Source organism: Lepidochelys kempii, chromosome 19 (genome assembly GCF_965140265.1).
Source record: "Lepidochelys kempii isolate rLepKem1 chromosome 19, rLepKem1.hap2, whole genome shotgun sequence".
Classification (NCBI taxonomy): Eukaryota; Metazoa; Chordata; order Testudines; family Cheloniidae; genus Lepidochelys; species Lepidochelys kempii.
In genome coordinates this window covers 870045-892798 of record NC_133274.1, presented here as the reverse complement: position 1 = coordinate 892798, position 22754 = coordinate 870045, and the positions used below count along the sequence as shown (strand labels likewise).

Below are 22754 nucleotides of genomic sequence, written 5' to 3'. Positions count from 1 at the left end.
GGAGAGAAGTTACTCAGGATGTCCTACATTAAAATCAGTTTATTTTTGCAGTATCTTTTTAGTATAAAATACATTTTGGACCATCACAACTCTGCCTTGCACAAGAAGGGACTTACTAGAAAGTGATTCTACAAAGTGTCCTTGAAATGTATGTTCATGCGGAACAGAAAATGCAGAAGTACAGAGAAGAAAGCACAGGGCTCAGTGTGCTTCACCAAGGGCCTCAGAGGTGCCAAATCCCCCAACCAGAGAACATCACAGCAGCCCTTGACGTTTCAAGTCTTCATAGGTCTTTTTATTCACCACATTCCCACTGGAATCCTCATATTCCTCCTAGAAGGGAAACGAGAACATTGGTAGTATCTGGGCACGGCATGCAATAAGAATGAGAGAGTAACAGTAACTGAGGTTTAGCTCCACCAACAGCAGCCTGTCAGCCCCTCAGACTAAAACCCCCTCCGCACATCTCCCCATAGGGTCTTTCAGTGGACTCCCAGAGAAGGATAAATATTGGTTTGCAACGAGGACTGGGGTGGAGCATGCTAAGTTGTTACACTGCCTGCTGCTGTATATTGTCCACTCTATCACAGCTTAGCTAAACTCAGCAGGACAATGGCAAATTCTGTAATAAATTGGATTTCACACTGCATTGTATGCGCATTCTATAAAAAGTTTGCTCTGTCATGGTAGGTCCCCTGGGCTACAATGGAAGGTTCTTAGGTACAATTTTCACAGAGTGACTCCAAGGAATCTCTCACCATTTAGATTAAAGATACCTCACTTCCCCCTCCCTCCGCCCTTTTCCAAACAGGAAGGGTTTAGACACTGCAGAGACACGGTCTGAAGATGCCTAGACAGAGAGAAGGGCAGGTGTCATACTAACGAGCAATACATTCCCAGCGAGGCATGTGCAGCTCTACACAGTTCCACCAACAGGAGCTCTGTTACAAGCAGGGTGGTCTCCAAACATACTCCCCAGCATTCAACAGTTTCTTCAGGGAACTGGTACCTCTTTTGCTGGGGCTAGAGGTTATGCAGGGTAACAAGACAGATTCAGCCAAACAGTAAGGGCAACACCTGAACGCTGATCCTCAGCTCACCTCTGTGTCAGGCTGCCATCTCTCCGAAGCTTTCTGCTGCTTCAGCTTTGCCCACACTGCGAATACAAAGTCACACTGGATCAGAATGCCATTTCCCTCGAACTATCAGCACTTAGTCTAACGCCGAATGTACACTGCTTGCTCTTAAAACACACTCCCCTCAGCCTCACGGGCTGACACGGATTGCACAGATTACTCAACAAGAGAGGCTGGCCAAGACAGCTCAGGTAGATACCCGAGCAGAGGAGAGCCTCAGACAGGGTTGATGGTTAATGTAAGACACTAGGCTTGTCTGACAGTTTGTACTGTGTGCAGCATTTCTCATTGGGCGTAAAACAAGCTGCATCTGAATGTCGGCTCACCAGAGGCACTGCACACACCCTTCCCAACCCCGCAGCGCTCAGAGACACTGCAATCATGCCCCTTAGAAGCAAGAGACAAGTTTGCCTCAAGCCAGCTGTTACAGAAGCTCTTAAGGGAAGGGAGGCCAGCAAGCTGAAGTAGCAAGTGTAAGGGGGAGAGTTCTGATTGGATGAGCTGACAAGCCAGCTTAGAGAGGAAGGGAAATAAAGGGAACCCCTAGTTCAGTTGCACTGAACCAGAGCCAGAATGTTTCATGGGCACCTGTTCCAGGGGTTCTCTCAAATTTTTTGGTGGCCCCAGAGTGCAGCCACCAACTCTTGCTGGTGGCTGCTCTACATTCTTTTCCTAAAATACTTAATGAACTTTAGGAAAAACAAATCAATATGCACAGCTACATGTCCAAATCCCTGTAAAGGTTGGTTGGTTTTGCAGATTCAATAACAAAAATAATGCACAGTTGTCTCTATTCTTACTGGACCTAAACAGAATAGAAACATGATTAAGGTGCTTTGCACATTCTTGTCTTTTTTTTGTTGTGTTTCTTTTATTTAAAAAAAAAAAAAAAAGGGCAGCCAAAAAGCAGAAGATTTACTAGCTCATAAGCCTGCTGCTGTGAAAAGTGATATTTTTGTCTGTTAATAATCACAGCAGACTTACTAGCTATCTGGGAGGCTGTGAAAAGTGATATTAACAAACTTACAAATTACAAATATCAATTTTCACAGCAGACTTACACAGCTCTAGCCCTGGATGGGGAGGTGGGCAGGGAGACAGTGGGGTCCAGAGGCAATGCGGGGAGGGTGGTGAGCTGAGGGCTGGCACCCGCCGCCACACGGCCAGGGCTGGAGCCTGAAGTCCCATGACTAGAGCCTGCCGCCCGCCAGCCCAGAGCTGAAGCCCGAAGCCTAGTGTCACTGCCCCAGGGAAGGTGGGAACTCACTGGCCACCTGCTCTTCTGGCATTTGTGGCTTCACAGGGAGGCAGGGCCCAACCCCCGCTGGTGGCCCTGGGGGAGGTTCCAATGCTTCTCTCCACGCCCCGAGTCACTGCTCTGGAGGCTGTGGCCGCATTTGAGAAATACTGATTTAGGCTATTTTTACACAGCAGCAGGTAGGTGTAATTCTCAAGTGACTGCACTAAAACAGTAGGGCGGCTGCAGTGGCCGGCATGCTAACTTGAGCTGAGCTAGCACCTGTATGTCTATCTGAGCTGTGAATTGCACCGCCCAGCTGCTGTATAGACATAGCCTTAACAACAAAATTAAACTCCTTTTTCTGGGCTTTACTGCTGTGCTCAGGCAGAAATTCTATCTGACTCTCCCTTCCTACTCCAGAATTGCCAGCGGAAGAGGGGACGCAGTTAGCTCACTCTTGCTTCCACAGCTAAGAAGTCAATCTCTATCTCTGTTGTGGCCAGGCAACTTCGTGCCGGCTGCTGCCCTCAGCAGGTACGTGCCCAGAGCAGAAGCTTTGCATTCTGGCGTTGACTGAAGTATCCAAAGCCAATATCATTAAGTTATGGCCAGTTAAAATGCTAAAGCTTCATGCTTGTAACAGGATTTACCTATAGGATTGCCCTGGCTGAATTTCATCAGGTCTTTCCCTTCTCCCTCCTCACCACGGAGACACACAGGAAGAACTTCATGCATTTCAATCAAGTGTAACCAGCCTCTTGATTATCTGAAGGAGAATCGTGCCCCCTAATTGCAATTGGATGATTGAGGTTCCACCATATAAAGAGTTACTCCCCCCAGTGAGAACATTGCTGGCTGAATGTCTCTTCATTGGCAATCACAGCAGGCAGCACGTCCCCACATGTGCCCAACAGACCCGCACAGATGAAAATAGACTCCACCTGCTCTCAGCTCTGAACAAAGATGTGCCAACATCACTTACAAGAGACTGCGTCTTCAATCTGCGTGACATTAGCAAAATGGGCTGTGTTGGGAATGCCCAGGCATCTCATCCCGTGAGCATGACGCCACTCCTGGAGGCAGAGCAGAAAGATCAGTATACAGGAGAGAGTTACATATAGCCCACAAAGTCACAGCCACACCATTAAAGTAAATCAAACCTGCCTGAAGATAACAAATTAATGCCCAAGGGGACTAGAATGGAAAGAAAACAAGAGGAAAAACTATTTCTATCCATATTTTCCAGTTTGTTTCCTTTGACCATATACAAGATTGTTAGTTTTCCTTTTATGTGGACCTTTCACACAACAATACAAGAAAAAAGTTTCACAAAAAAGGAAAATTTGATTGTAAATCCATAAAGATCAGTCATGGCAGTACTTGAAGCTACTTTTAAACTAATTTTTTTAAACCGAATACACATTAGACACTATTAACTTAATCAGCTTATGAGAATTTCATAGTATCAAATCTTAGAACTAAGCTACAACCCTATAGTATAACAACAACCAACAACAACGGTTTAAAAGCAGTTTGTGATTCCACGAGGCGAGGCGCTCCCCAAGAGTGCAATAACAATACAGTAGTCACATGCTTTGGCAAGATGGATTTTCAGCCAAAATACTGTAGGATTCTGACAAAAGTTCATTGAGAAGCAGGAGTGGGGACTCCCCTACTGTATAAAGTGCAGCAGATGCAGTGCTATAAACTCCTGAGCATCTTTAAACAAAGTTCACTTTCATTTAAATGGGAAATCCACAATCAAGGGTTCTCGTCACATACTGCAGAAGTGCAGGGTTAAAATCACGCCTTTTTAGGCCCATTATAATTAAACCATTATTAGCCCCAAGGAGAGAAGCAGCATCCAGAAATAGGCATCTCACTGGTTTTCAGTGTAGGTTTCTCCTAGGGCTCACAATCTCAGTACTAACAAAACTAGAATCCACTTACATTTATATCCCTTGAAAGACCAGTTTGCTCCTAGGTATATTTTAAAAGCTATTAAAATCTGTTACTTAGATCTGAGTTTTACAGAACTTGTTTCCTCTATCAGCTTTGCTAGAGAGCTCTACAGTAAGGTGTCTGTCAACATACTGCCAGTATCTAAGGCGGTAGCTACCAGGTACTCAGCAACAGTTCAGGCACTGCTAGACATTGGAATCGGGGTACCTGAGGAGGGAGACCCTACAACCCTCAAGGGCAAATGGCACCTGAATGCCCCTTCAAATGGATTATAACTCAAACGGTACAGCCCTGCAGTCTCAGCACCACGCGTGGGCCCATGTCCTGGGACAGGATTCGAACATGCCCTTCCGGCCCAGAAGTGACAGCTCCAATCACCAAGACTCCGTCCATTAGTTACATATAACTAGGATTACCTTAAAGATGACTGATGGGCTAATGCCAAAGCGTTACTTACCGCGAAGTGCCGCTGGAAAGCTTTTGGCCCTCGGTAGGTGTAGTTACCGCAAATCTCACAGTTGTAGTTGATGTTCAAACCATGCAGTTTATATAACCAATAGGGGATAGGCTGAAAAACAAGCCAGGCAAAGCTTAGGTCAGATGGCAAGACAGGTGGTTTGGATACAGTCAAAGATCTCTGCTCTGGAGCACCTGGGGAGCCAGCCTCACCTTGCCATCCCAGCCAAGAGGCAGATTTTTAGGGTTGTAAATTATTTCATTCTCTTCATCTTCGCTTTCGCTCTCACTGATCTGCTCCTCTTCTTCCTCCTCTCTCTCTTCCCCTGTGCGGGCTTGCTTACGCTGCACGTTCTCATGGGTGAGATGTCTCTGTTCCTATGATGCAGGCAAGCACACAGGCATGAAGCGCAGCAGCCAAACATGGCAGCATATGTGGCAGCAAACGAACAAACCAAAAAACGTGTGGGGGAAATCACCCTTCTTATGTTAAATCCCCTCCACTGGCTTCCTTAGTGTCTGCAGTCTGCAGTCAAAGAAGAGAACTCCACCCTGTTTTGCTCAGCCCAACAGTCTGAAAGGTCACTGGGTGTAATGCAGTTCTCACCAAGAGAAGATAGTGGAAAGCTTCAATTACAATCACTTCCAAGGCAATAGCAGCAATCAGCCTTCTAAGAGTGACCACTGAAAACTGTGACAAGAACATGAAGCTGAATAAAGGCAGCACTCACAGGGGCTTGCTGTCTCTGGTGGTTAGATGTAAAATCTAAGTTCTACACCAAGGAGAAAACGCTGCCCCAAGGGCACCATGACTGTTCTGTCTGGGTTGCCATTCACAAGAGAGGCAGACCCAATCCTCAGCATCGGTTGTTGTAGGAGATGGATTCTTAACTAGAAGCTGACAGGTTAACAAACAACAGGAATAAGCAGTTCCAACCCCCTGCCTTAAATATCTCCAGATTTGTACAGCACCATACATAAAATAACCCTTCTATACATGGTGTTTAAGAAAGGATAAGATGGAAGACATGAATGAGCTTGCAACACCTTTTGAAGGCACGGCATCTACAAAGCTCAAAAAAGGTAAAAAGTAAAAACCTTACCCCAAGAATTTCTACATACTCGTAGACCTGAGCTTCCAGGAACGCAAGGTCTTTGTTCCTCTCTGTGTCCCTGGAAATACAAAGGGTAACTTTGTGAAATCCTTTTCTAGCACTGCAAATGCTGTCCATGCACCCGGTTCCTAAAGATATATTTGGATTTGTAGCTACTAAGAAAGTGGGAAAACAAATATCAACCACTCCCTGTAGATTCTGCTGCACATGTACTGATCAATCAGGCCAGACACTCTGACCAGCTAACTCAGTCATTTGGTCCCAATATGCAGAGCATCCTAATGCTCCAGGAACATCTCACCTCTGCCATTGGGGCAATAATGAAGGCAATAACCAGCCAAGCAGGAAACTTTTAGTCCAAGCGAAGGGCCAACCTGTGTATGAAACTTTTGGGGACTCACCTTTTGCTTCCTTTTGTCTTTGGATTCTTGGCAAACAAGGAAGAATCGAGGGCTTCCAAGGATTTGCCTTTTGTGCTGAACAGTCTCTGAGCACGCTCTTCCAGAGTGCTGGGAAAAAGCAGGGAACAAAGTGAATCTAGGGTGTAGGTTTATTTTTTAAGTAGATTGGTTTGTGCTCACATAATTATGTTTTTAATTACATTATACATTAAATCATTCAGAGGTCATGAGATTGTAAGAATAAGCATCACGTTTCAGTGATCCTTGAGGAACATGGCTTAGGCACTGCTTTTGCATCAGGGTTTCCCCAGGCTCTTGAGGTCCTACTATTCTGTATTATGTACTAGTCCATTATGAACCTCAGACTTCAAAGCAAAGTATATGATAAGAATTCCTTGCCATACTTTCAGTGTTGTCTTGTATAAGAATTATTCCACAGATCTTTGGAAAACAAACAGATGTCCAATGCAGAAATGTGAGACAAACGGCACAATAACTGAAAAGAATCTAGAAAAAAGCCACAGCTTCTTACCCGCCGCATTTCAGACCCAAAGCCAGTAAAGCAGATTTTAATCTGTCCAGTCCCAGGGAGGCCAATTCCTGTACAATTAAAATAAACCAGTGTACACAAGCATTGCTTTCAGGTGTTAACAACAATATGATACAAGTATGTCCATTTTAATTCATTTAAAAAAATCCAGCATTGCTCATGAAAGCACTAAGGTGGCTCTCTTCTACCCAGATCAATGACGTCTACGGCAGGAGCCTGACCACAGCTACGATGGCGAAAAATCCTTCCAGGTTACTGGTATCTCCAGTGACAGAAAGCAGAGGCCACCTGCACAGTGAACTTGCCATTTACAGTGGTCGTGGCCGGAGCCTCACATTCCCACAAAGAGAATTTTGAAAAGGAACAAGGTGGACGGATCCCACCAAGATTTTTCAGTGTAAAGTGCTTAGTGCACAGAGAACATACCTCCCAAGAGGAAAAGGCCGAGAGATCCAGATGGGCTCCGGCATGGGTAAGTGCACTGCTGGTCTCTTTCTGCCAAGAAAAGCCACATAAGTTGCTAGATAAATCTTCAGAACATTACATAACATTTGAGCAGCAATACCAAAATATCCTCCCTCCTTCAAGAAGGATGATATTGTTAATAATGGGGAGATCTCAGCACTAAACTGATCAAATACATGGGAAACCTCCTGGAAAGACAGAAAACACATTAGCAGTAAGCAGTGTCTCTGTTTTGGGACACAACTGAACTACACTACACTGTGAGACTGTTAATCTTGATGATCATTTTACACACCACGACACTGTATGCAAGCCGAGAGAAATATATCAGCATTTCACGTGTGCATAATGATTGCTCACCGGCCAACCAGGGAACGTTCCATTGTCCCACTTCTTCTCAAACTCATTCTGAATCTTCCCAAAAAGTTCATTCTGATCCAGCAGCGGCTTCACCCGATCTGTGTAATCCTGCAGGTACTCAAGAAGCATTTCAAGATACCTGGCAGAGGAGGAGCCAGCTCAGTTAATTCAATATCAGAGTTTGCGTAAAATGAACACATTAGAAATTTTTGCATCATACCATACTGAACCGCATCATGGGGACACCCCTTGCCCCACAATTATACAGGGAATAGTCCCACTATTTCCTTCCTTCCCAACAAATCTCTCTTCTACTGAACAAGCTCCTGGCTGTTAAGAACAAACTCTGGGTAACAGATTATTTCACCAGAAGCCTCAATCCGAATGAAAGTTCATCATCTGTTTGACTTTTTAGGTTACAGGCTAGATTCACAGTTGACAAATACAGCAGATACAACCTGACAGTCTCACAAACACACATGTAGGTGTAATTTAATTTCACATCATCTGTTAGTCTTGTAAACAGCAATTCAGTAAGAGAGGATTTGTCTGAAATTGAAAAGGCTCAGCATTTACACAGAGAAGCTTGCCTGCAAAGTGTATGGACTTAGAAAGAAAAAATAAAAATAAATAGCATGAAACAGATGGGGGAAAACAAGGAGAGAGAAGAACATTCACTGGATGTTTACACAAAAATAATTAGCAATGAGTGTGGATTGTTGATATTTGGCCTTCTCTACACTACAAACATTACCATATTTCTCACATATTTAAGCATACTTGTGGCCCAAACTGTTTTATTCCTGCCTTGGCAGATCTCCCCGTACAGTCATTCCAAAGAGCCATTGATATCTATCAAGGTTAAACCAGGGTTCTCTAACACGGGTTATTCCAGACACACAAGCCAGCGTACTACAGTCTATCATGGTCTGGGTCCCAGCCATGGCCCTGTCCATAAGTAGGGAATTTTAGCAGTTCCCAACCGTGCCACCACCACTTTAATGGCACCAGCAGAGGCCCTAATGTGGGACAAGATTTTGGTGGCTTCCAATATTTTTACCACCATGTCAGTGAACCCTAGTTACACAGCCACACTTAACCAAGGATTCTTTGAGCATGGATAAAACATATTTTCATCATTAACTTGACAAACAGATGGGACAGCTCACACCTCTCAGAGCTACTGTTTCAGGCTCTGTTTGCAAACCCTGCATTAGTTATGTTTGGACAATTCTCTTCACAACCATAAAAGCTAAAAGACATAGGATGTGACTTTCAAAAGTGCTCAGCCTTGGCCTAAATCTGCTCCAGTTGAAGTCAACGATAAAACTCTCTTTGCCTTCAAAGGAGCAGCGAGGCCAAAACTTAAGCATTTTTGAAAATTCCAAAACACTGACAGCTTAGATCCTGCTCACATTTCTGAGAGGGTGTGGATTCTGCAGAAAGTCCTTACTTTATGAAACACTAAAACTACATCTATGGAGTACCCATTCACATTCCCCACAGTGAATTTTCATCCTGACTGAATTAATGCTTTTCACAAAGCAATCACTCTGTATCTGACCTCTTGGTTCTCCTCCTCAAAGGAAACCTGCATAATGCCTTCAAAAGATGAGTTTGGGAGCTTAAATTCATAACTTTGCTAGACACTTAAAATCATGGACTGAATAGAGACACTGGATTTATGACTTATAGATTGTTGTAATAACCCAAAGGAGTACTTGTGGCACCTTAGAGACTAACCAATTTATTTGAGCATAAGCTTTCGTATGCATCCGATGAAGTGAGCTGTAGCTCACGAAAGCTTATGCTCAAATAAATTGGTTAGTCTCTAAGGTGCCACAAGTACTCCTTTTCTTTTTGCAGATACAGACTAACACGGCTGCTACTCTGAAACCCGTAATAACCCACTAAACCCTCTCCAGCTTTCCATCTCCCTCACCAAAGGACTGGAGAGGTATTAACAGGCCACTTCACTGTGAGCAATCCTTGAAACATGTTAACTACTTATGCTAAACAATCTGTTCCATCTTGTATTTATTTAGCTGTGATGCTAGGGTACCTTTCCCACGCCTGAAGAAGAGCTCCGTGTGGTTCAAAAGCTTGTCTCTCACCAACAGAAGCTGGTCCAATAGAAGGTATTACCTCACCCACACAGTCTCTCTAATATATTGGGACCAACATGGCTATAATAACACTGAATACAACAAAGGAAGATATTGAATTGAACATGAAGAAAAAGGAAGCAAAACTTAACAGCATAATCTACTCCCTGAGCAAATGCAAGGGACATCATCGTCCCCAGAGGTCTCTCCATCACTTACAACTCCATATCTGCTGAACAGCTCTGCAGAAGGGCTTTGTAAAAACTGAGGAATCACATACTGCACCTCATATACTCCAGAAGGGACCCCCTCAAACAAGAATTAATCCCATGCTCCCACATACTGGAAGAAAAAAACAAAACAGGAAACTTACCTGAAAATCATGCAAGAAACCCAAAACTACTATCAAAAACACTGGGTGGCAGCCATCCACCACAAAAACAGAAAGTGGAACCAACTACAACTCCACAACCCACAGAACTCCACCAGAAAAGCAGATCACATTATGGAACTAGGCACCCAAATACCTGAAGAGAACCCGCTTCAACACTAACATAAAACTCCCTCCAACCACATGCCCCTAGGTGTCACCAACCACCCCATACTGGAACCCATACGGTGTATCAACAGTTATTACCCAGACTCGGGGGGGCCACATCCCGAAAGAAATATTTCCTAAGCCCGCATTTTGGTCTTCAAACAACCCCACAACCTCATCATCAGAAGCAAGATCACCACAGACCAGGAGGACACATCAACTCAAAGTGGCACCAGACCCTGCCAGAACAACAGATGCAAAACATGCAGACATCTCTTCACTGCTGCAATGAGCAACACCCCCCACAACACAACTTTCAAGATCTATGGATTCTACACATGCCTATCACATACGGTGTACCTTATCCAGTGCACTAAATGCCCCAACAACAATTACGTGGGTGAAACCAGACACTCACACAGAAAAATGATAAAAGACCAAAACCACCATGTCCTCTGTGGGTGAACACTCGTAATCTGACCTCTCAGGATAGGTCTACACAGGGATAAAAGTCGCTGGCCCAAGCCAGCTGACCCAGGCCAGTTACTGGTTTTCTATACCCATGCAGACATACCCTCAGTCCTCTCCTCAAAGGAAATCTGCACAACACCTTCAAAAGACAAGCCTGGACACTTAAATTCATAACTTTGCTAGACACTAAAAATCATGGACTGAATAGACACACTGGATTTATGGTTTATAACAAACTCCCCTCCACCCCAGGATTGGAGAGGCCATTAAAGGGCCTTGAATGCGCATCACAGAATTTAATTCCTCCTGGACAGCCTGTCACGGATGAAGGGCCCACCTTTTATATTCAGCATTTTTTCTCTCTTTGGGAATATCGAAGAGTTGGTCAAACGTGGATAAGTACGTGATGTAATCCAGTTTCTGAAAATAAAGAGGCTCGGTGTCAGATTTTACACACAAAACAACCTGATTAGCAATACATCTCCAGTCACCCACTGGACCACAAGAAATGGCATCTTTCCACACCTCCATTCTGAGTTGCAGCATGCCACTTTAGAGACCCTGGGCTATTTGGTAACTGAGGCGAAAAAAGGGCACAGCCTCTTTCAAGACCACATCAGTGGAGAGGCCTGTGAGAGCAGCTGTAGATACAATTGCATGAATGGGAGAGCCCAGGAAAGGGTCACTTAGAATTTAAAAATCCTTAACCTGCAGCCTCCAAAAAATAGGCACCCGTACAACACACGGGTGGAAATGAACTATTTAAAATGTCACCAGAAATGCTTGTCTCTGAACACTCAATAATAGATATTTGAGTATGTCTCCTAAGCAATTCTAGCCTCTTACCTCTGATGATTTTAAGTTAATGTACTTGAGATAACAATCATGAAGATCCAAGTACCGGCCATACCCTTCTTCATCTGTGAACTCCACTAGATCTACAGAAGACATATTATGCAAAGAGCTTTATTAGAAATACTGAAGATCAGAATTACTGCAGATTATTCTCATTTCAAGTATCCGTCTTGTGTTAGAACCATCTCACATAAGCATAGCTTGTAACTGCAGCTGAATACAAGCTATATTACGTGAAATGTTTCTTAATGTTTTTGCAGGTTCTAAACATAATCAACTAACTGCTCCTTTACAGTAATACGCTAGATCCACTCTCAAGCGAGAGGCGCTTTTACTGCAGAACATTCCAGAGTGGATAAAATACACACACAGACACAGGGGCAGCAGGTTTGTATAATTTTTGGTGGTGCCCAGAACAGGTCCAAGTTGCACCCCCACACCCCCCCCCAAGGGTCTGGGAGGAAGTTTGGGTGTGGAAGGGGGAGGTGTGGGGCTCTGGGAAGGTGTTTGGGTGCAGGGGGTAGGCTCTGGGAGGGAGTTGGGGTGTGGAGTCTGGACTTGGGCAGGAGGAGTGGGTGTCGGGGATGTGCTCTGGGAGGGAGTTTGGGTGAGGGGTCTGGGCTGGAGCAGGGGTGCAGGAGGGGGCTCAGAGCTGGGGTTTGGGGTGCAAGGGGTGAGAGCTCCGGCTTGGGGGCACAGGCTCTGGGGTGGGGCAGGGCCGGGGATGAGGAGCTTGGGGTGCAGACTGGCTGCCCCGGGGCTAGGGCCAGAGAGGAGGACTCCCCCCAACCCTCTCCCCCAGTGCCGCTGCCCCTCACCGTAGCCTCACTGGGGCTCCCAGCGTGGGACAGAAGCAGTGACTGTGGGCGGAGGGAGGTGCAGGGTGTCACTTCACTCACCCAAGCTGCTCAGGTCCAGGAAGCTTCCTCCCCTGCTGCAGCCTGCTGCCCCACACCGCAGCCTCAGAGGGGAGGCTGCCCCTTGCCCCGTTGCTGCAAGCTGGGAGGGGCAGGATCACAGGGTCAGACACTCAAGCCCCAGCAGCTGCTCAAGTGAGTGAGGTAGGTGCTGGGGGAGGGGAGGGCTGCCAATCACGTGTGCACCTCCTCTGGTGCAGCAGCAGCAGCCAGCTGCCTTAGCATGCTCTTGTGCTGTAGCCTAGCCTTAGGCTGCCATCCAGGCAAAGGAGAGCAGCGCGGAGCAGCAGGGGAGCTGCCTGCTTTTAATCAGGCAGGGATGCTCCGGGAGGTGCATGGGGGGGGAGGCAGGCGGGGGACGCTCCAGGCAGGGCCAGGGGAGACACCCGGCTCCAAATATTGGTGGAGCCAGGCACCACAGGCCCATGTAACTTGCCACCCCTGCACAGGCACCTAATCTGAGAGTAACTTTCAGAAGGTTATTAAGGGGAGAGATTCAGAGACAAGCCAACCAGACAGCTCACTAAATAAAAACAAGCAAGCATGGCATTTTTGCTAGATCTAAGTTTAAATATGAAACCACGGACTTACTTTGTGCCTCTTCACTGGGGTTCTCTCTGGCTTTCAACAGTTCCTCAAATTCCACTGACATCGGCACACAGATCTTCGGGAAAGATCAGACGTTACAGCAAAAATACACACTCACTACTGCGAAAAAGTCCAGACCAATTAACGTGAAGTCACACTGACAAATCTGCACTTTCCATAATGAACCTATTACAGAAGTATTCCCACTGCCAAATCAAAGCTCAACATTACTGTGTGTGTTATTCAGTTCCTCTTTGACGGCATGTAACCAGTATATACACAAAGTACTCTACATGGAGAACAGTAGATTCCCTGGCCACAAAGTGTGGAAAAGCCAAGGCACTAGGATCTTTGCCGTTCAGTTCAGAGGCTGCAGGGACAGATATGCAGTCAACTCTATCAAGCAATTGCCTTGAAATTCCCCTGCATCAACTGGCACTCTGCTGTTTTGAATTCCAGAGGTTCTCTCCTTTCATTGATGCAGAAACAAATCATGTAGACAACCCCTAAAAATGCCTTCTTCACAGAGGGGAGGAGGACCCCACACCCCCAAAAAAACACTCTGGCCAGCACATGGAAGGCAATGCTGAATGCCTCCCCCAACAGCAGAGGAGAACACAGCTCCTAAAATGAAAGCACACCATTCATGGGACATGATTAGCATTTTGCACATTTTCTCATTCTTGGGCTGCTCTCTCTCTTTAATGCTCTCTCTTCTATCACAGGAACTTGAACATGGCCCCTGGTTTAAAACCACCTCTTTTCATTCGCCACATTTTAATATTTTGGAATTTGTCATAAATGAAATAGGTTGAGAAGAACCGAACTGATAACACAAAGCATCCAAGAGCACTCAATGTATAGATATACTCCTTGTCACTGTCCTGTGGGTCCACATACCCATGGCATACAGAGGCACTTACCTCATTTGGGTGCTTCCGGTGAAATTCCTTGATCTGTTTTAGTCTATTATAGAATTCTGCAAACTCATTTGGCCCTGAAATGGCACTGAGCTCCTCTTTCCGTAACCTGAGGGTCAAGGAGAAACAATTAAAGTCAGATTTTGAGGGTAATAGAGGGCAGGATTAGGACTGTTTATGGCAAACAGATATTGAAACTGATGTAATTGGAGAGTTTCATTAATGATTCTCTTCATGTCTAGTTCTGGCATTCTGATTACACAAGGGTTCCCAAAAATATGGAAAAGTCGTCACCCACCCTGCAATACCAATCTCTCAACCAAAATTACATAGAGATCTCAAACTCAGACAGAGTTATGATTTTGGGGCTCTGCTCTCCTTCCGACATTCAGGTGCATCGTCCCCAATTACTGCCCTTCAAGTCTCTCAGAGTCTCCCACTCAAATGAGGGACTCAAGCCAAAAGAGACAACAACCCCTCCCCCACACCCTGTTACAGTCGACACAGGATTAAATTCAATAGCAAATCTGGAGAGTTGCTTTGACAGTATCAAGCACTGAAATATGATTTCGCTGGTGCCTTTGCTACCATCACCACACACCCTCCTTTTCAACTGTTACATGGGCTAGGTTTACACTACAGACCTTACACTGGTGCAGGTACAATGTCTCCCGTGTAGCCACTCTATGCCGAGGGGAGAGAGCTCTCCTGTCAGCATAATTAAACCACCCCCAACGACAACGGTGTGTCTGTCAGTAAAACTTATGTCGGTCAGGGTGTGTTTTTTTCACACCCCTGACTGACAAAAGTTTTTACCAACAAAAGCGCCAGTGTAGACATAGCCATGGAAGAATTTACTGCTGACGTGTGCTGAACCAGTAATACCCTTTCTTGTCCCTTATTCTACCGAAGAAGCAACACATAGCAAGTTAAATGTGATTTTTAGGAATCTTTAACTATGTTCAGGTCTTGGTATGAACTAGGAGTGAAACTCTGCGATCAGTATATTCAGTAGTTTTTGTTGGTCCCCTCTCTTAAAGTTCATTAAACCCACAAATGGGAGTGCAGATAACTCAGCCCTAACTGCATCTTATTTAATGGACCACTTCAGTGGCAATTTCTTCTCTAACATGATGCTTTGGAAAGCCTACATTTATGGCACAATTATTCTTTCCCTCCCCTTCCCACCCCCACACACTTGGGATCAAACGGTATTTCGCAGCCAAATCTTAAGCCAGCAATGGCTTTGTAACGACATGTTGCTCTACGGTACTGATAAGGTTATGTCTGGACACTCATCAGAAATGTCTCATCAAGGATTTATTTCCACCACTAGGCTTTCCTCCCAAGTTAAAATCTGGCAAGTGCAATAAAACTCCTGGAAGAAAACTTAAGTTTACCTTTGGGGGGGGCGGGGGGGGGAGAGAATCTCTACTTTGACAAGTGCCATAGCTCTAAATGCTTCACTCTCCTTATACATGGCCTTAAGAAGTGCCATTAAGTCCCTTCCATGGCTTTGTAAAGCACTGTGGGTAAGTCTATGCTGCAATTAAAAACCTGCGACTGGCCTGTGCCAGCTGACTCAGGTTTGCAGGGCTTGGGCTAAGGGGCTGTTTAATTGCTGTGTGAACATACCCTCTGTGAAGGCATTTAGCTAGCACACCTTTCAGTTTTAAAAAAGGCCAGATCAGGTCTTTTTGCAGACACTTACCCATCCTTATCATCATACAAGTCTCTCAGATTGCCACTCACTTCCATATACCTCTAAAAAACAAAAACATGTTAGTGTTATGCATGTACTTTTGCTGCAATACAGCACAACGTGCAGAGAAGTTAGGAAAAACGAACTGCTTTCTTGGAAGCTTGATAAAGCTTGCTTACATCTGAAAGGATAATCTCACAAACTTGAGTCAAACAGACCAAGAAATGAAAGAAAGCTCACTGAAGAGTAATGAAACATTATAGGGAAATTTAGCAGCTGAAATTGTTTTCAGGGAAATGCAATAACATGTTACCCAAGTCATTTCATGCTCTTCTGTGAAGTTTGCTGTTCAAAAAATTAGCTAAAATGAAAATAATTAATACTGTGATTTAAAATATTCCTAAAGGCTTTTAATGCTAAGACTGATAAGTAAATCCATCCAACTCATTCTCCATGTGCCCAAGTTCTGGTAAAAGGTAATGTACATGCATGGTGGAGAATAGCCCCTATAACTTCAATGCCAGGTATCTCTGCAGAATAAATATAGGTACTAATATGAGTACACTTTTTAAATTTGCATACAGAAACAAAACTAGGCAAACTCAGCTCATGAGTTTAACCGTAAGCAATACTCCAGTAAATACTGTTATCCCACCTGTCAATTGGCTATTGCAGTGCACAAAAAAGCCATTTTCCTTTGACCTTGTACCCTGCAATCTTCATGTGCTACACACATCCAGAAATACAGTTTGTGATGTATTGCTTAAGTAATCCACACCACCACACCATCCTGGGATCCAGCCCATAAACTTTGCGGTACACAGCTGTAAGGTAAAGCGGAGGAATGATACTCACGTCCTGCATGGCTCGGGTGCGGTGATCAGAGTTAATCTGGTCACGTAACTACAAGACAGGGCAGGAAAAAGGATTAGCCGGACTTTAACTAATGCCCGATTTATTGCCTGAAGTTCAGCTGAGAACAGTCTCTGCTTCGCGGGCAGGGGTTCTCAAACGGGGGGTCGCGAGGTTATTACATGGGGGTCGTGAGCTGTCACCCTCCACCCCAAACCCGGCTTGCCTCCCGCATTTGTAATGGCGTTAAACGCACGGACAAGCGCGTTTAACGTATTGGGGGCCGCACGCAGAGGCTTGCCGAGCGCAAGGGCCGCCAGTAAAACAGTTGGAGACCCTGGGTCAGCGGGAACGACGCGGCCCCTTCGGCCAGCCTCACCCCGCACCGCGCTCGGACCGGGACGCGGCTTCCCGTGGAGCACGCCGCGCTACGGGGCCCGAGGGCCGGGGCCACGAGCCCGGAAGCCGCGCCGCGGGGGGGCCACGCCCGGTGCCCGGCAGGGGCGTCCCGTCGCTCCAGGCTCGGGCCCAGGAGAGTCACGGCCCCGCCCGCCCCGGCCCCCAACGGGCGCGCCGGGCCCTCGCCCGCCCGCCCGCGCCGCACCGTGGATTTCTTAATCAGCATCTCCTTGGCCATCACGTCCATGAGCCGCTCCCGCTCCTCGTGGTAGCGCCGCTGCTGCTCCAGGATCGTCTCCATCTTCCCCGCGCGCCCGCCTGCCGGAACCCTCCCTCCCGGGGCTCGGCCCGACCGGAAACCCGCTCTCTCGGTGCCCCCCTCACCGGAAACCCTCCCTCCCAGTGCTCCCCCTCACCGGCCCGACTGGAAACCCTCCCCACCGACCCGACCGGAAACCCTCCGTCTCGGTGCTCCCCCTCACCGGAAACCCTCCCTCCCAGTGCTCCCCCCACGGCCCGACCGGAAACCCGCCCTCTCGGTGCCCCCCTCACCGGAAACCCTCCCTCCCAGTGCTCCCCCTCACCGGCCCGACTGGAAACCCGCCCTCTCGGTGCCCCCCCTCACCGGAAACCCTCCCTCCCAGTGCTCCCCCTCACCGGCCCGACTGGAAACCCTCCCCACCGACCCGACCGGAAACCCTCCCTCTCGGTGCTCCCCCTCACCGGCCCGACTGGAAACCCTCCCTCTCGGTGCTCCCCCTCACCGGCCCGACTGGAAACCCTCCCTCTCGGTGCTCCCCCTCACCGGCCCGACTGGAAACCCTCCCCCACCGGAAACCCTCCGTCTCGGTGCTCCCCCTCACCGGAAACCCTCCCTCCCAGTGCTCCCCCCACGGCCCGACCGGAAACCCGCTCTCTCGGTGCTCCCCCCACCGGAAACCCTCCCCCCTCAGTGCTCCCCCCTCACGGGCCCGACCGGAAATCTCCGCTGGCACCCTGATTCCGGCGTGAGGTGGGGGGCTGGAGCCCAGGCAAGCGCCCTGTGGGCTCCCGGCGCCTGGGTGCTCGGCCCCTCCCGGGCTGACGGGTGCGGGCCGGCGCCGGGGAAGCCCATGTCAGAGCCCAACGAGAGCGGGTCCCGTCGGAGGTGAGGGGCCCGGGGCCACCTGCCGGCGCCCGGGGGCGGCGAGCGCTGCCTCGGGAGGGGCCGCGCCCCGGTTTGCGGGTCAGCCGGGGGCAGCTGCCCGGCAGCGGGTCTGTGACCGAGGCCGGCGCCGCTTCCGGGCATGCCTGTGGGCGGCTGCGCCCTCCCGCCCCGGTCCCCCGCCCCGGGGCCGCGCGGGCGCGGCGGGAGTCGGGTCACGGCGGGGGCGGGGGCGGGGGGCGGCCCGGGAGCCAGAGCGGCGGGGGGCGGCGGGAGTCGGGTCACGGCGGGGGCGGGGGGCGGCCCGGGAGCCAGAGCGGCGGGGGGCGGGGGGGCGGCGGGAGTCGGGTCACGGCGGGGGCGGGGGGCGGCCCGGGAGCCAGAGCACCGGGCGGGCGGGGGGGCGGCGGGAGTCGGGTCACGGCGGGGGCGGGCGGGGGGCGGCCCGGGAGCCAGAGCGGCGGGGGGCGGGGGGGCGGCGGGAGTCGGGTCACGGCGGGGGCGGGCGGGCGGGGGGCGGCCCCGTGGGCAGGAACCGGCGGGGCGGGGCGGGGCGGGGCGGGGCGGGGCGGAGCAGGCGGGACGAGGCAGCTCGGGGGAGGCGGGGCCCGGGGAACCCGCGGGGCGGCCGCGTTTTGGAGGGAGGCTGGAAGGCGGGCGACGTGGCTGCGGGGCGGGTGAGGACGCTCCCAGCTGGGACCCGGCGCCCCAAGCTGCCGCTCAGCCCGGGGGCGTCGCCGCAGGCCAGGCCCGTGCTCGGGGCTTTCTCGGGCCGCCCGCTGGGGCGCCTCAGCCGGCGGGGCGCCGGGCGGGGCGCGGGGCAAGGTCCGGTCGCTCCGGCAGGTGGCAGGCGGGAGCTGGCCTGGAGAACAGCTGGGATGCATCCGATGAAGTGGGCTGCGGCTCAGGCAGGCTGATGCTCAGATAAAAGGGGTCAGTCGCTAGGGTGCCAGAAGTCCTCCTTTCGCGGATACAGACTAACACGGTGCTCCTCTGAAGCTTGTTCAGGGTCTCGCTCTCTCTCCCCCAAAGGTGGGACTAGCTGCTGCGCTCACTGGTTCTCAAACTTTCCACAGACCACTTGAAAAATCGCTGAGGGTCTCGGCCGACCATAATGATCTTTCCACTGTTCGCTAGCTATTGTAAAGCGCTTTGGATAACAGCACTATATCAAAAAAACCTTAGTAATAATTAATATTTTTTTGTTCTACAGGTAAAAGCACACAACTCACATTTTAATATCAGTAGTCTTACCTCTCTAATGCGATGGACGTGGCCTCTCTCCCCCCACCTTGGCAGCCCCCAAGCTGGGGCTGGGAAGGAGGGGGGAGTCTCTCCCCAGAAGCCACAGCCCTGGAGCTGGGGAAAGTCGCCTCTTTCTCTGGCCGCTGCAGCCCTGCACATCCCAAATTCCCTCCCCCCCTTCTCACCGCACTGGTCCCTTCTACCTACCCCTTATTCCCACCAAGGCCACCACCTCGCCTTACGTGTGCATCTTCTCCAGGGTCCAGGCACCTAATTAGAGGAACCATGCCTGCGCAGCTCCACTAATTGGGGTGGGGGGTGGCCCTTTGTTCTGTTGTGTGCGGCCACCCAGGCGCGCACCTTAGAGGGAACAATCCGCGGACCACCTGAATGGAGCTCATGGACCACAGTTTGAGAACCTCTGAGATAAGTTTTGATTCTCCTAGTATGATGGCAGCATTGGCTCTTCTGTCTGATTCAGACCTAGTGCCTAAACAAAACCATGAATGGATTTAGTCTCATCCGTTTCCTGTGTGGGATCATTATCTATCTTACACACTGGGGAAGCAAAGGCCCAAGCGGGGCAGTGACTTTCCCTAGGGTCACACAGGGAGTCTGTGGCAGAGCTGGGAGTTGAGCCCATGTCCCAGGCCAGTGCCTCATTCCCAACACTAGGCCCTGCCTCACAGAGGTCACAGGTTTGATTCTTTTCCATAGCAGTGACCACTGGATACGTGCTGTTCTGGGACACGAGACCATGGAATGGGGATCCCAGATCTCTCACAGGAGTCCTCTTCTGCATGGTGGTGCCCCAGGTGGAGGCTTTTGCACCCATAAATTGTACTACCCGTGCCCCAGCTAGCCAGCTTGAAACCCTCGATCCCATCTGGTTATTGCCCTGGTGCATGCAGCCTCTACCCACCTCCCAGGAGGCTTAGCTGAATGAGCTCATCCTACTGCACAGGGTAGAGGTCCAGCAGCAGGGGGGCCTGATCTGCCAATTGTCCCCTTGGATAGAAAACCATGAATTTCTGCCAGGAAAAGCCTTGAGTCCCAGAGCAACTTCTCTTTGCTTTGGCTGCTTAGAGCAGCTGCCCTCAAACCTTCAATTTGTTGTTCCCCTTCATTTATTTCTAGGGGACTGGCCAGGCTTTCCCCTTTGACCATTTCCCATGGTGCAGCAGGGAGCTAACCACCAGGGCATAGTGACTAATCTGCTGTGCTCAGAATTACTGAGCCCCAAAGGTACCCCACAGCTGGGTGGGCCTTGGCCTGGATACTGAGCAGGCAGGTGTGTGTCAGAGCTGGCCTGGCACTCAGTGCATGGCCCTCTGCTGCTGTCTCAGACATGGAAAAGTTAGCTTGTGACAAACACTTAAAAATACATGTTAGAGCCTCCTAAAGTGCAGGGATGGGGAGCCCCCATATCAATTTTATGGGGCCATTTGCCTGGGTGCCTTATCTTAAATTGTGCTCAAATCTTTGTAGTCACTTGTAAGCTCTATTTAAGGAGAAATAGCCAGGCTCAGCTTGATATGTGCCCTTGGATCGGGGAGAGGGAGGGAGGGAGAGGAGGTGGGGACAGCTCTGCATGCATGGATTTGCCCGGGCCTCCATGCTGGGGGAGGCAGGGTGTTGAAGGATGTGGAGGCTTGTGGTTTTTCAGAGTTACGTTTGTATGGGGCCCTGGCATGTCACTCTGGCCCTTGGGCCCCATCCTTCTCCCCAGGCCGAGGGGTGCTTGCTTCCTCTGTTGCGCTTTGGACAGTTCAGTACCAAGGCTGCTGAGCTCCAGAGTGTGGCGCTCACACTTGCAGCCACACGGAGGGGTTTCAGCAATGCAGCGGAGTCGAAGCCCTCCTGATGGCTGCCGTCCAAGCCACCTCCAGCCCCGTTCTACTGGTTCTCTCCCCATGATTGACCATATATGGTGGCGCAGGCTGCAGGGAGATGCTGCCAGCTGGATTTAGGATCAGGGCTGACCCCAGCTTCGAGGCACAATGACCTTTCTCAAGAAACAAAGGCGAAGAGGAAAAGGGCAAAGTTAAGGGAAGGGAGACTCATCAAATCCTGCATGTGCCCGAGCTTGAGAGCGGCCTCAGGAGGGTCCAGCGAGCTGGGGGGAGGGTGGTGTTTTTGTGTTGGGGAGGAAGGAAGGTGGGGGGAGAAGAGAATGGAGGAGGGAAAAACAAAAATAATCCTATTCCTAACCCAGACAAATCAGCTAGGCTGCTGCTTCTGCTAGTAGAATGTGCCTGGCCCATGCATAGAAGCGACGTACGGTCTGAAATACCCCTGGGATCTCACAGACAATTCCCCCTGCCCTCTGCTCCCCACACACACGTACCCCAGTTCTCCTCCCACGTGCACAGTTCTGCCATCCTCCAACCCAACCCAGCTATGGGGCTCCCAATGACTCACACCAATTCCACCAATACCCAGCCCTCTCCCCCAGACACCCACTCTGTCTGCAGCATGGGATTGCTGAGTGCTAGCAGTAAGAGGAGGGAATACATGGAGTGGTAATTAGGAAATACACCAGGGTTTTTAATTACTCAAATCAATTTTATTCTAAACTAATTGAAAGTGAGGTAAACATCCCGCGTGCTTCAGGGCCCGTTGGGAAAGCAGGGGCTGTGCACCCAGCATCCGTGCCAGGGATGGTGCAGCTTTGCCTCCCGGTGCTGTGCAGCGTTTCTAGAGGGCTTTGCCTGTGGCTGGGGTGGCACTGTGAGCCCCAGGCCTATGGATCAGTGGCAGTGGATGTGGGCAGCCCGGGCAGGATCATGTAGCAGTTGGGGATTAGCAGTAACAGGCTGCTCTCATCATATGTTGCTTGTAAGAATTCTGGGCACTACAGAGCAGTGGTAACAGACATGCCCCAGGCACCGGGCCAGGCTTAGGGCCCAGCTGCAGTTGGTATCTATGACAGTCCGGGGTGCAGACCAGTGAGGGGCTGTCACCACCTGCCCTGCCTCACAATGCTTTACTGCTGTGCTCCCAACCTGGGCTGCTCTCAGACAGCAGGCAGGGCCCACCCTGAGTGTCTGTGGATAGCCACAGCCCTAGTCAAGCACCTCTAACCCCAGCAGCCTGTCAGCAACCAGCCACACTCCAGCTTCCAGCAGCCTTGATTACCGCTTGCAGGGTGATCCCAACACACTCCCGGTCCTGGATTTTTCTCCCAAAAGGTGTGTTCTGCACAGTCCAGCCAAGTCAGTTGACCCTTTAAGGGGATCACGATACAACAACGTGCCACATTAAACAGCGTTACTCACACAGTTCACAACACTGGATTAGATGTAAAACAAGTTTATTTAACTACAAAGAGAG

The 22754-nt window shown here is 49.6% G+C and overlaps 1 protein-coding gene across 2 annotated transcripts; it reads right to left on the bottom strand.

Annotated features, from left to right (window-relative positions):
• Nucleotides 1–21: 21 nt before the first annotated feature.
• Nucleotides 22–17403, bottom strand: SF3A3 (splicing factor 3a subunit 3). Of its 2 annotated transcripts, XM_073317419.1 has the most exons (17): nucleotides 17238–17403; nucleotides 16637–16684; nucleotides 15791–15843; nucleotides 14083–14188; nucleotides 13163–13235; nucleotides 11646–11737; nucleotides 11137–11219; nucleotides 7686–7824; nucleotides 7287–7355; nucleotides 6843–6910; nucleotides 6311–6418; nucleotides 5898–5967; nucleotides 5008–5172; nucleotides 4796–4906; nucleotides 3359–3449; nucleotides 1101–1156; nucleotides 22–333 (listed from the first exon to the last, which is right to left on the bottom strand). In XM_073317419.1, exons 1-17 carry the CDS (start codon nucleotides 17331–17333, stop codon nucleotides 256–258), a joined length of 1506 nt encoding a protein of 501 aa, XP_073173520.1. In that variant the 5' UTR covers nucleotides 17334–17403; the 3' UTR covers nucleotides 22–255. The 2 variants fall into 2 exon arrangements, with proteins under 2 accessions (XP_073173520.1, XP_073173521.1); XM_073317420.1 differs by lacking the exons at nucleotides 16637–16684; nucleotides 17238–17403 and adding an exon at nucleotides 16437–16577.
• Between the last annotated feature and the right edge of the window lie 5351 nt (nucleotides 17404–22754).